Source organism: Zea mays, chromosome 6, assembly GCF_902167145.1.
Source record: "Zea mays cultivar B73 chromosome 6, Zm-B73-REFERENCE-NAM-5.0, whole genome shotgun sequence".
Taxonomy (NCBI): domain Eukaryota; kingdom Viridiplantae; phylum Streptophyta; class Magnoliopsida; order Poales; family Poaceae; genus Zea; species Zea mays.
Genome location: NC_050101.1, coordinates 166220343 through 166233180, shown reverse-complemented (window position 1 = coordinate 166233180; position 12838 = coordinate 166220343). Strand labels below are relative to the sequence as shown.

The 12838-nt window shown below is 49.9% G+C and overlaps 3 protein-coding genes across 4 annotated transcripts; 1 reads left to right on the top strand and 2 right to left on the bottom strand.

Annotated features, from left to right (window-relative positions):
• Nucleotides 1–665: 665 nt before the first annotated feature.
• On the bottom strand, nucleotides 666–2979 carry LOC100275714 (uncharacterized). Of its 2 annotated transcripts, none has more exons than XM_008649416.4 (2): nucleotides 2756–2979; nucleotides 666–2315 (listed from the first exon to the last, which is right to left on the bottom strand). In XM_008649416.4, the coding sequence occupies exons 1-2, from the start codon at nucleotides 2825–2827 to the stop codon at nucleotides 1287–1289; spliced, it is 1101 nt and encodes a 366-aa protein (XP_008647638.1). In that variant the 5' UTR covers nucleotides 2828–2979; the 3' UTR covers nucleotides 666–1286.
• Nucleotides 2980–5456: 2477 nt separating this feature from the next.
• LOC103630511 (uncharacterized) lies at nucleotides 5457–8357 on the top strand. Its single transcript, XM_008651576.4, has 6 exons — nucleotides 5457–5906; nucleotides 6166–6330; nucleotides 6426–6548; nucleotides 6656–6853; nucleotides 7030–7182; nucleotides 7300–8357. The coding sequence occupies exons 1-6, from the start codon at nucleotides 5628–5630 to the stop codon at nucleotides 7978–7980; spliced, it is 1599 nt and encodes a 532-aa protein (XP_008649798.2). The 5' UTR covers nucleotides 5457–5627; the 3' UTR covers nucleotides 7981–8357.
• Nucleotides 8358–8379: 22 nt separating this feature from the next.
• On the bottom strand, nucleotides 8380–11316 carry LOC100501943 (NADH dehydrogenase [ubiquinone] 1 alpha subcomplex subunit 1). Its single transcript, NM_001328085.1, has 3 exons — nucleotides 11056–11316; nucleotides 10842–10925; nucleotides 8380–8611 (listed from the first exon to the last, which is right to left on the bottom strand). Exons 1-2 carry the CDS (start codon nucleotides 11164–11166, stop codon nucleotides 10842–10844), a joined length of 195 nt encoding a protein of 64 aa, NP_001315014.1. The 5' UTR covers nucleotides 11167–11316; the 3' UTR covers nucleotides 8380–8611.
• Between the last annotated feature and the right edge of the window lie 1522 nt (nucleotides 11317–12838).

Here is a 12838-nt window from a genome sequence, read left to right as displayed (position 1 = left end):
TAGGTTCTATTTGGAAGCAAACCCAGTTTTGATATGCCAGTTTTGATATGCAGTATAAATTTCTGAATTTGACTCTAATGTTTTGATATGCGAGACTAGATTGTTTTCTACTGATTGGAAAAATATTTGTATCGTTTACATCCTTAGGTGCCCGTTCTGTTCCCATGATCTGAGCAGACATGAGATTGGACATAAAAATGAATATGTGATGGGTCATGAGTTTTAGTAAGCATATCTCATATAGGCACTGTTTTAGGTTGGCAAAACCCAACATAGTTGTGTCCGTTGCCATCTGTACATGGTGCCATGAGCCCATCACCACCGGTTGGTCTGAGACTGAGAATCCTAATCCAGTGCTTAGAGATACTCAAACACTACCTATTTCAGCATTTGTCCGCGCTTTTATACAGCCAAGAAAGTTTCTGTAGAGCTTCTGTGTAGAAGGTAGGAATTCAGTCGAAAGACATATCCTGAAGAGAATGAGAACGACAGTATTGGACAACCTCACCTGAGAAAAGGAACGACAAAATACATGCTTCCTCCGTTCTAAAATAGTACTCGTTTCAGCTCTTAATTTTTATGTTTATATTCAAATTAAACTGATAAGTATCTTAGCCAAAAGGCCGAGAAAGGTATCTAGACACGTATAAAACATATACCAAATATTGTGTGAATTCAATAAATCTCTAAAACAAATTTTATTTTCGGACAGAGGGAGTACATAGTACGATCGAATAGCTAAGATAATAAATTGAACTTCGTCAACTCATAGTACGTTATACACTCTCTGATTACAAGGGTAAAGAAACGGAGAAAATATGGAAACTTGTCCCTTTTCATGCCTAAAGATTCACAGGAAAAAAACTAATTGCAGAAGCAGTAGTTTTTCATGTTTCTGCCTAGCATGATATTCGCCTATGTCACAGGCACACAGCCAAATCCTGCAGTGTGCCTATGTTACATAAAGCGATCAATGAGTCACAGATGCAGCCTTTCAGGTCGTCTAAATGGGTGAGTCTTCAAATTTCTCGTGACTCGTGAGCTGCTTAAAATGATGCAGCAAAAATGCCCATTCAGGTCAGTAGGTCCTCTTGACCCTGTATCACTGCATGTCTGCCTAACCATCATGCTTCTGCCATCTTAAAGCTTTGTATCTCTCTAATTCTTTGAGCTTCATTCTCCAAAACATTCCAACCAACGCCAGAATCTATAGCAGTATGGGACTACGGGTGAGCACATAGCGCAAATAAAAAGAATTCAGGCCTCAAAAATCAACCAGTGACCTCTTAGCCATTTTTTCTAAACCTTATACCCTTATTATTTGGCTTGAAATCTTCTGGGCCTATTAACTCTGAAGCACTTGAATTCATATCCTCGGTGAGCTTTTGTGCTAGTTCAAAATGTCCAGCCTTTTTCAAGTTGCTTGTCAATGCACGGTAGACATAAACTGAAGGTTGGTGCGACTTTTTCATCTCGTGAAACATTTCCAGGGCTTCAGTAATATGGCCAGACCGTCCAAAACTATCAATTAGTGCAGTATATGTCCTCAAATCTGGAGTGATGCCTCTCTCTACCATTTCCAAAGCAAACCTTTTGCACAAATCTAGTCTACCAAGCCTTCGCATGCAGTTTATTAGTGTATTGTATGTCACAATGTCAGGAAAATGCCTAAGTTTTTCCATTAGCTTCACCTCACCAAGCATTTGGTCCACCCGTCCAGCTTTCCCTAGCATGTCCAAAACAGTGTTGAACGTGACAACATCCAAGCTGGTTTCATATTTCTTCAACTCTTCGAAAATGACCAAACTTTTATCAATGTGTCCGTATTTGGCTGTGGCAAAGATAATGCGATTCATAACTGTAGCATCTCTAGAGTGTGTGATTTCCAAAATTTCTCTTACAAATTTGAGTATCATTTCACAGTCATCCAACTTCTGGAGGGCCAATGCAACATTCATATATGAAGTTGAATCAGGAGTAAGTTCTGAAAGCAGCAGGTACCTGAATACCTTGGCAAAAAGAGTAAAGATGTTTGCTTCAGCTGTGTGTTGCAGTAACATATTAAAGGTGTGCAGGCCGACATGGATCTGCTCGTCATGCAGATGTCGAAGAACACGAACAGCATCAACAAGATTGCCAGATCTGCAGAGGTTCTCGACATAAGCAGCACATGGTGATGCATCTGAAACACCACTGCTTGCACTGGTTGAGCAGCACCGCTTAAACGCCTGAATGACCCTGTCATCGTCGGTGTTATCTGAACCACACTGTTGTAGGCAACGCACAGCCATGGGTGAATTAGTGCGTGCAGTGGGCTGTACCACGAGCAAGGCACGCATCAAATACCTCTGGATGTAAAAAATAAATGAAACTTCTGATATCATTTCACCATTTTGAGTACCGGCTACCACAATAAAAACAGCATAGGTGAAAAAAAGAAAAAGGAAATAACTTATTCAAACGTTCAACAACCGGACCAAGGATCGGATCCTGGTTGCTAAGAAAAGACACTAAGTCTACTAGATAATCCGTCACAGGAATCTTAATTCACGCTGAGCTGAAATCGCAAGGAATCAATCAACCCCTCAGCGAGGTAGTAATCTAGCCGTGCAGCGCACGTTCTAGCAAGTGCTTGGATTCAAGTGAGGCTGTACTTGATTCTCGAATTCGTGACAGGTCCGCGCTAACCAAGCACCGCGGCGGAATTTCTTTTGCTGAAATCACAAAAAATGGGTAAAGCAGATAAGGGCAGTACCGGAACGGAGAGGCGCGCGGTGGCGGCGAGCGAGCGTCGGAGGAGCGCCGCGGCCGAAGAGAGCCGCCACATCTTATCGGGGTCTCGGGGTGCGCTGTCACGCAACGCAAGTCAGGTGTTCGACGATATACCTCCAAGCATTTAGCCGTTGGTGAGGGTTGGGAGAATGCGAGCGGCGGAACGGAAAGGCCCGTCAGCCGTGCCGTGAGGTGTGCTTCGGACAGCACCTAATCTATACTACTTTTATTAAGTGCGTGTTTGCCGCCATGGCCCACCGGCCTGGCTGCGCTTCCGGGCTACAATTCTCGTGTTTGCGTCGTCTAACTTGCTCGGGAGCCTGACTGTGCATCTACAAATTTAACCTCTTAGACTGACTCCACAAAAACGAGATCAATGTCCGTTTTCCTGGGAGTCTGGCTGCTTATGGTGTAAGGTTTCCACGTTTAGTTAGTTTTAGCCTTCTAGTCCGATGATTTACTGGGTGACAAACAACAGCTCGTCTGAGCTAGGCTTATACGGTACAAGTGCACAAACAAAGTGAGTTACAGTAACCGGAACAGACTAGCCTCAGTCTGGACCAGTTGAACGGGCCGAGCCGGCCCGGCACAGGATCGCAAACACGCCCTAAATGCCTGTAACTCTGACCTCGCCCTACACGCAACACTCTCTCAGATATTGTCGTGTGTTCACTACTCAGATATAAATATTCTTATAAGTCGTAGGAGATAGTTATCTCAATTGTAAATCTTCTGTGATATGTAAACATCTGAAAAATGGTGAGATTGTTGCTGATCGGCACCCATGATTTTTTCCATTCGCATTGAAGAGTTTTCGAAATTATATCTGTGTGTCCTATGTGTTTGATCTACTTAGTGGGTCGCTGCTCCTTGTGGCAGGGTCGCTGCTATCGTCGCTCTGGTAGTCTGGTCTATTGTGACCTGCAGCAATTCTTTGTTCGGGACGCTGAGCGCCGTGGCGCTGGCCGCACTCTCCGCACTACAGGTGATCTCACCGGTAACGCGATGTCCGGCGCCGTCACGGGTGTCGCGTTCGCACACCCGGCGTGCAACAACATCGCCTTGGTTCCACTCAGGTCGATGTGGTCCAGAGGCTAGAATGGTGGAGGGGTTGCCTTCACCCTTGTCGCTGTGGTCGCCTTCCTCTTCTTGGAATTGAGGTCCTTCATCGCGGACGTCGAGTTCGAGTGTTCGACATGGATGCCACCACCAGGGAGCCAGCGAACTCGTTGCAGCTCATCACGACAGAGGCAGCCCAAAGAGGCCTGCTGAAGCTGGATAGTAGTCACGCAGCACAAAGAATACGATGCATTTTCCTTCCTACAGCGAAGAGGACGTGTTCTGCTAAGTAAACGGTAGGACAAAGTCAAGCACCCGCACCGCAGGCAGCTGAACCGTCGGGATGAGATCGAGGGGCCAGTAAAAAACGGGGCCACATGGACACTCCAGTGTGCTAGTTTTGCTCAGACTCTATCTGCGTGTTTTGTTATGTGGACGCGCTTGGCCAGATCCTTCGTATGTATTGGCTAAGCGTAGGCTTTTCTTTGTTAACCTGTATGCAGGGGGCATGGGCTGCATCCGCCCATGCAGCACAGGCTAAAAAAGGGGCTCTTGACTGCATGTGTGGGGAAGATCATATCGGGCGTACCTGGCGGCCCAGGCTCTCGTGCGCCGGGCTTAACCTCTGCACGAAACCAAACACATGGTATATATTATAGTACTAGCTGCACTCTCCAATATTCATCGACCGCATGTTTATTTTTAAATTAAAATGTGATAAATAAAAAGAACACACGGAGTAATGCGTCTAACTCCAAGTGGCTATTTAACTCGTCCTCGTCCACGTCGTCTCAAATACATCGTTTGTTCTATACATGTTGCAGACGATTCCATACTCATTGCAGGCTCTTCATTCGTGACAACACCTCCTTTACGGCGATAGGGAGGGTGACAACTTGTAAGACTAGTTTGGGAGTTCAAAAACCGAAGATGGTTGGAGGGACTAAAATTCTCTTCTTATTTAATTTTAAATAAGAAGGAAATTTTAGCCGGTTCAATCTCCTTTGATTTTTGGACTCTCAAACTAGCGAGTAGTGTATGAGGCGGCGCCCGTCACAGCCACGTGGCTGAACAGGTGCAATGGCCGGAGGCGAGCGTACGCTATCCGCCGATGCCGAGCTGCCTCCTCCCCGGCATCGTGCCACGCCCACCGTCGGCCTGTCTCCGCCGCCTCCTTCGTCGTAGCATCAGAATGGACTCCTCCAGGCCAATGGCCAACCCGTGCCTTCTACCTGTGCCTCAACCTGCTCACCGGCGACTACACGGAGGAAGTGAGGGCAGAGGAAGTTGTCGGAGGTTTCAGGCTTCGCCACTCCACACAACAGGAATACAGAGGACTTCTGGTGGCCGTTTTATTTTCGACGGCCTGATGCCAGATGGATGAACCTTAAATACTTTTTATATTATGTATTTAAAAATTGCTATTTAACGCATTTTTCAGCATATTGAACTCAGAACTCTGCCATCCGTGCAAGCGTCAGAGTAACAACGCTGACTCGGTCATTTCATGATTGTATTGTAAGCAACCAATAACCATGCACAGGCACAGCTCCTTGCCGGCCGGTCATGGTGCCACGCTACAGAAACTCGCGCGGCCTGAAAACGCGGGCTGAGTTCGTTACCAAAAATAACGGCCACGACACAACCACCGCTCCCGTCCCGCGGAACGGGAGAGCCCCGGAAAGAGCTCGTCGTCGCCCCAGGAGCCCGCTCCACCCAAGAAACGGTACGCAGAGCGCCAGGCTCCACTCTCCACCCCCGTCTGCGTGCGTGCGACCGCGCGCGACGTCTCGGTGATGGCGTACCGTCGGAAGCAGGGCATCCAGCGCTCGGCCACCTTCGTCGAGGACCACCGCCAGGCGTCGTCGGGCGGCTCCGCGTCGCCGGCCATCGCGTCCCCGCGCGCCACACGGTTCGCGGACGACAGCCGCCGCCCCGAACGCCCCTCTCCCCTGGCCTCGCCCGCCGCGCCCGGGGACCTAACGCTGCCTTCCATCGGCGAGCGCTTACCCGCCGCTCCGGCGGCGGCGGGGGCCCAAGCCCAATGCGACGTCGAGCCGAGTAGCCCGCTGCAGGTGTGCTCCATTCTCCCCTCCTCCTTGCACTCGTCCTAGGTAGGATTTCTTGTGCACCTGAACTCTGATCAAGAATTTCCCTGAACAAACCGGAAAACTCATGCCGTTTTGCATTTCCCTGAACAAAAATTGTAATAAAAAACAGAGTTGTACTGGTGGTATACGTAGACGAGCATGCAGTGATTGTTCTTTTGCAAAATAGATTAGACCCTGTCCGTGAACGATCATCTTGCATTGTATTCTTGTCCAACAATCGTAGGACCCTGTCACCCATCTCTACACATCGCCAACTTGCCTAAACGACGAGGGGCCCAAGTACGACCTCGAGCTATCCAAGAAAGAGCACACGAAGCATGGGTTCTGGGGGCTTCTGGCTCAGAAAGCCAAGGTCATGCTCGACGAGAATGGCACCCCACGCATTCAGGTAACAACTCTGAAACCAAAAGGAGAAGGAAGAGCCATCATCAGGCGCGTTGACGTGATCCTTTTGTCAGTTCTAATATCCATGGAAATTTCCAGACCTCTGAATCTCGCTGGTCCTACGATCGGGTCCGAAGCTCGGAGAGCCAGAGCCCCACGGCACGGAGAGGAACGCTGGAAGGCAGGCTAGACATCGGAGGGAAGATCAAGGACGTTCTTGAGGTGGGTTCACCGATACTTTCCACTGCTTCAGGCTCTCTGCGCGCGCACCACATCTGCTAATAAATTTTCTCGCCTGATGAATGAGATGAGATCTCGTTTCCTTGCAGAAGGAGGGCCTGGCGGTGGCCGACAACACAATGTCAGGCAACAGCCACGGCGGTGTCGTCGCTGCTGCCCGGAAGCTGCACATCAGGAGGAAGGCGTGCAGCATGGACTTCCGGGCCGCAAACCTGACCCCGGCCAGCCCCAGCATGTCGCCGATGCTGGCCGACATGGAATCGCCTCAGCTCAAGGCCTCTCGCGACGTAAGGTGCCCTCCCGTTTTGCGTGTTAGGAGGAGGATGCTAATGCCGGCCGCTGGTTCTTCTTTCTCGCCGCGGCGACGACGTTAGAAACTTAGTTAAAGCGCGAAACATTATCTGATGCCTACTATACGAATATGAAAGAAGAACTTCCACATTGGCACGTGCTCCTCGATCAGGTAGCGAACGCCATGGCCGCCAAGGTGAAGCTGCTGCAGCGGGAGCTCAAGACGTTGAAGGCCGACCTGGCCTTCTCCAAGGAGCGGTGCGCGCAGCTGGAGGAGGAGAACCGGCTGCTCCGGGATGGCAACCACGACGCCGACGAGGACCTGGTACGTGCCCGATCGACCGACCGGCCTCGCCCTGCAACCAGTGGCGAATATAATGGTGAGGTGAGGTCAAGTACGCATACCGTATGTCACTCCTGCCGTTGCTCGTGTTACTATCAGATACGGCGGCAGCTGGAGACGCTGCTCGCGGAGAAGACGCGGTTGGCGCACGAGAACACGGTGTACGCCCGCGAGAACCGGTTCCTGCGGGAGATCGTCGACTACTACCAGCTCAACATGCAGGACGTCGTCAACCTTGACGACGACGACGACGACATCGAGGAAGAAGACGACGATTACGACGTCAACGCCGACGACGTGGAGTTGGAGGCTGAACAGTACCAAGATCGCCGCAAGTGCCTGCCGTCCCGGCTTGTGCTGGAGGAAGAGGAGCACCAGGCGGCCGATCCAGGCGCCGAACCGCAGTCGCCCACTGAGCAGACGGAGTCGCCGCGAATGCTGAACACGAACAGCGGCGGCGGTGTCACCCCTGACCACGAATCGCCGCGGATCCTGAACACGAACAGCGGCGGCGGCGGCACCCCTGACCGCGAATCGCCACGGATCCTGAACACGAACAGTGGCGTCACCTCTGACCACGAATCGCCGCGGATGCTGAACACAAACAGCGGCGGCACCCCTGACCACGAACCGCCGCGGATGCTGAACACAAACAGCGGCGTCGAAATTGCTAGTGAATCCCCCAGGATGCTGAGCACAAACACCGGCGGCAACACAAATGAGTCGCCCCGGGGCTACAAGGATGATGGTTCTTCGCCAGAAACGACGAGGGACGGTTGACGATTCTTCATCTCTGATTTGTCATTTGGATTTTGTTGAATGTAAAACCTGATTCACCTGATCAGCGTGAAAATAAAGAACCATTATTGATCAGGTATTTTTATTTCAGATGTTAAGATTCCTGATCAATGACCAGATATTCTTCCTTTCCAGATGACTGATTGCTGCGATTCAGTCCCATTGTGGTTTTCTCGCCTATAGTGCTCTTCAGCACAACGTCTGATTCACTGGCATTTCCTAGAGGACAAATAGGATCAGCAACCTGCACCTTGTTTAATTAGAATGGGTATCCTTAATTCCTTATATCATCCAGATGTACCCCGTTTGGACCCACCATGGACAGATCAAAACATATATCAAACAAAAGCCAAAACAACTGTGACACGTGTTTTTTTTTGTGTTCATGGATCTGCCCCGGTGGCGGAAATAATTGTGCATACACAATTGACAAAGTATTTGGCTTTGTTCAATTAAACAGATGTCAGATACAGATTATTCTCCGAACTGTTGATATTTCAAAGCAAAACAAACAAGTCTTGGTTCCAATTGTACAGGAAACAAAAGAGCAGTACTTCTGTGCTTTTGAACGAGGTTCGTCAACATCCAGAAAAGTTTGAGGTTGATCAATACCCTGCAGAAATGTGCATAATAATTTCAGTCAGTGATCTTGCATTACATTATTGACAATGCTAACAAACAACTACAGTGAGCAGTAAGCAACATCCCAAAACTGGCTACAAAGGTAAATAAAATAGAGGAGCTTCACAGGACATCACAAGATTTTACCAACAGAAGACAAATACAATAAATCATAAATTAAGTGCACAATCATCCATGTTTTGGATGAATGCCTGCATCTACTACTAATATTTAAACTTCACTTTTGAGTTTTCCCCTTATATAACAATAGAGGCTACTATAAGGTGTTGTTTGCTTCATCATTTTTGCTCCATTATTGATTCACAGTAGTGATAGATTACATTACTCGGGGCTTGGTTGAGCCAACAACGTTGCCGGTAACAGAGGGAACAGATACGGGCTATACAAATTTAATACCGCCCAAGTATGGGTGTTAACTGATTACACTGCTAACTCTGAGCATTAAAAAACGAACCAAGCAAATTGCCGCTTTGTCTTACAATGCAACAAATCCCACCGAAACTTGATTCCGTTAACATTGCCACTGATAAAGACAACCAAACAGCACCTAAAGTTTATATAAGAATATAAAGGGGAAGGGAACTTATAGAAAAAAAGAGGAAAAGGATAGAATACAACATCAAACAAACTATTCATTCAGTTTCTTGTCTTATCTATTTAAGATGCCTAGAGCCCTAGACATATACATATAAATGGCCAAACAGACAGCCTGGCCCGGCACGAGTCTGATTAGGAACAGCATGAGGGGGGTGGGCCATGCCATGCCCACCCATGGGCATAGCCAGCGGCCTAGTCATGACATGGCTAGCTACTGGGCTGGCCCAAGGCACCAAGTAGCCCAGAAGGCTTCCGATAGCCCATCACCCCTTGGCCCTGTTGCATTTGCTGTCGCCTCTTCATCCTGCTGCGCTCGCCTGACACCATCGGCACCGCGCCATCTGCCCTGCAGCCACACACTCCCTGTGCATGGAGATGGTGCAGATGGTATCTTGTGAGTGGGAGTGAGAAATAGAAACGAGAGATGAGATAGACAAGAGGCTCCTAGAGTCCTAGTGTTTGATGTTTGTTGTATGGATAACGATATGTGAGGCTGATATGGGAGAGATTTTTTAGCTTGTTATTGGACCGTGACATACCGACATGGCAGCCCAACATGGCAAGTCGGGAGGGGAGGGTCATGCTTGGATCAGGCCAAAATACCAGGGCCTCATGTGACCCATTTGGCCTGGTCCATCTGGCCATCTATAGACATACAAAGAATGCTACAAGAAACGAAAATCATCTCTTGACAGGATCTATTGCATCTAGTGAATCTCATGGTAATTTGGCAACAAAGTCTTGTTGATTATGATGTGGTACAGAGGATTTAGGGATGTGTTGGCAACATCAGTCTTGTTGTTTCAGAGATCTAGCTGTGTTTGTCTAACATGATATGCTTGAAAAGAGGTACTACTGCAACAGAAAAAGGTCTGAAGCTTTTCAATTCTCATTAAGATCACAGAGTAGTCAATTGGCAATAGAGACTACCACAGAATAGCCAAATTTCCACCACCAGATTAAACCGCCTCCTTGGACAACAAGAGGGAGCAATTTATAAGCTAACCCAGCCCCAAATCGAGTCCAAATCCCGTTTTTTGTGAATAAATACAATGCGCCAACTAAACCCAGATATTGAGGCAAAGAAGACGAGAAAGGTGAAAGCAGCCATAAGCTGAATAATAATTTGTGAAGAGACTGTAGTTTTGAACGTGCACTAGAATATGTTAGATAGAAGGTTTCTCTCTTCCTTGTAGAGAGGTAAGTAGTTAACTATAGTCTACAGGTATCTAGCTTCATACAGTTCAAAGAACAGGCTACTGATATGGAAACAACCTGAGCCTCTCCCAATTCCACGATTCAATCGCGGACTTGCGGTGCCCAAAGAAGTTAGGATGGGCACAAAGTAACAACAAATTCAGAATATGCAAACAATTTCAACCAATACGATAACACCGCCGCCTCCTCCTCCTCTATCCTCGGGCCACAAGAGAGTTAAATTCCCAACCTAACCCAGCCCAAACGACGAATCCCGAGTGGAAACCAAACCCTAGAATCACCCCGCAGCAACAATCCCACCATAGTCACGCACACCTGGAGGCCGACACCCAAGGGGAATCCCAGCAAAACCCACGGAGATCATAGGCAAGGGACCAGATCCAGACCTAGTTGCCGGAGGATTGTTCCACGAGCTTCTTGTCGCGGCGCTCCATGGCGACGTCCCACATATCGTTCCCGATGTGCTTCGGCTGCATCCACTCACGCATACACAGAGAGGAAAAAAAATCCAGCAGCGCGCGTCAGCACGGAGTAGGGTGAATCGAGAGAGAGAGGGTGCGCGGGCGCGGGGGAGGGAGAGGGGAGACGAAGGCGGCGTACCCTGCCGTGCGCGGCCTTGTGGATGAAATACTGGGCGTTGCCCATGATGCAGAGCATGCCGCCGATGATCCCCAGCGGCAGGACGGCCTCAAGCCAGTGCAGCCGTGCCATCGGGTAAGCCCGGACGCGGGATAGGGGGGCGACGGAAGTCGACGGCGGAGGCGGCGAGATCTCCGAAAAGGGCAGTTGGGTTGGGGCGGTCGCGGCGTCAGCCAGTGGAGAGAGAGAGAGTGTGTGTGTGTGAGGTGCCTCCGGGTGGATGAGGAGGCGTGGGCTGGGCTTCTCGGATTCTTCTTCCTTTGCACCAACTGTAGGGCTTTTCGTTTGGGCTCTGTGTGACGGCCTTTCCGAATGGGCTGGATCGTTTTCGGTGGGTTCGGTTTGAAAGTTTGGGCGCCCACGGCAGCACAATGGGCCGTTTGTTTGGACTGCAGATGTTGGATCGGAGTAATAAATAAACTAATTTCTACTTGATGGCTCTGTTAGGCACAGCTGCTGCTTATTGAAAAAGCAGCTTATCTGATAAGATGGTGAAAAGTAGCTTCTGCTTGTTTGCTGTTTTTAGTGTATTCTGATAAGAAGCTAAACTGATAATCTGCTGCAGAAGTTAGCTGTTTGGCAGAACTTCTGCTTAAATTTGTGAAGAAGCTGAAAATAAGCTGTGTCAAACAGGGCCGATGTCTACCCCTTTATTACACCACAGAAATGTACTATTTTTGTGTGTGTGTATAAATAGGTTCCACAAAACTTAACCAACTGAACATCTACTACGCTTTAGTTGCGTACATATATCTATCTATCTCTACTTGGCTAGTATTGCCCAGCTTGCTTGTCCCATTATCTCTACTTGGCTCCGACAGCAACCACTGTGACGATTTCGATGGTGTGAAACTGTGACTGTGAGTGCGTTGCGATCAGCGTCGTCCTGGAATTCACGCGGAAAAGAAAAGGAAAAAAAGGCCCGAAGGAAAACGGCTGCTGCCGCTGTGGGACAAAAACAAACAGACGTGGCTGCGTCTGGAATCCGGTGGGTGACAAGGGCGCCTGGATTTGTGCCTGCCAAAAGCCCCCAAAATATGTGCTGCTGCCTGCTGCTTTACACGGGGCCGGGGCATGGAAAGCGAGCGCCCGGTGGGGGTGGGGGGGGGGGGGGGGGGGGGGGGGGGGTGGGAGTGGGCGAGAAGAGAAGAGAACACAGGCGGGGATGGCGCCTTTTGTGTTGGGTCAGGCGGGCGCCCTTTCCAGTTTTCACCCAGCCGTGACCGTGAACCGAGCGCAGTATCTTCCTCGCCGACCGCAGCAGAACGGGAATCAAAGGCCGGCACGCCGTCACCGGTTCACCACTCAACGTTGCCCACGCACGGCCGCATCTACTCCTCCCCCAACACGCGCGGACGTACTCAGTAAGTACTACGTGGTCGCCCCCGCATCCCAGCACCTCTGCAGGAGCATCCAATGCCGCAGCCCCAGCCTTGGACGAGCGCTGACACGCAGGCGGCGGCACGAGCCGCATGCACGGCATGGCTCGGCGTCGCCTACTCGCGGAAAGGCGAGCGAGCACGTGTGGGGGGACGACACCATCACCGCGCGAACGTGCGCGCGCGCAAGGGTGGGGGTGGGGGGACGCCCATCCCAGCCAGTCCCGGGATGGCGTTGGTCTCGCTCGCTGGGAAAGAAAACAAATCCCGGCACCGGCAGCAGGCAGCACATGTGCGTGTCCCCCGTTTCCGGTGTACGGTCACCGTTTTAGAAAATCGGCGAGGGGTCAGAGGGAGGGAGGGGG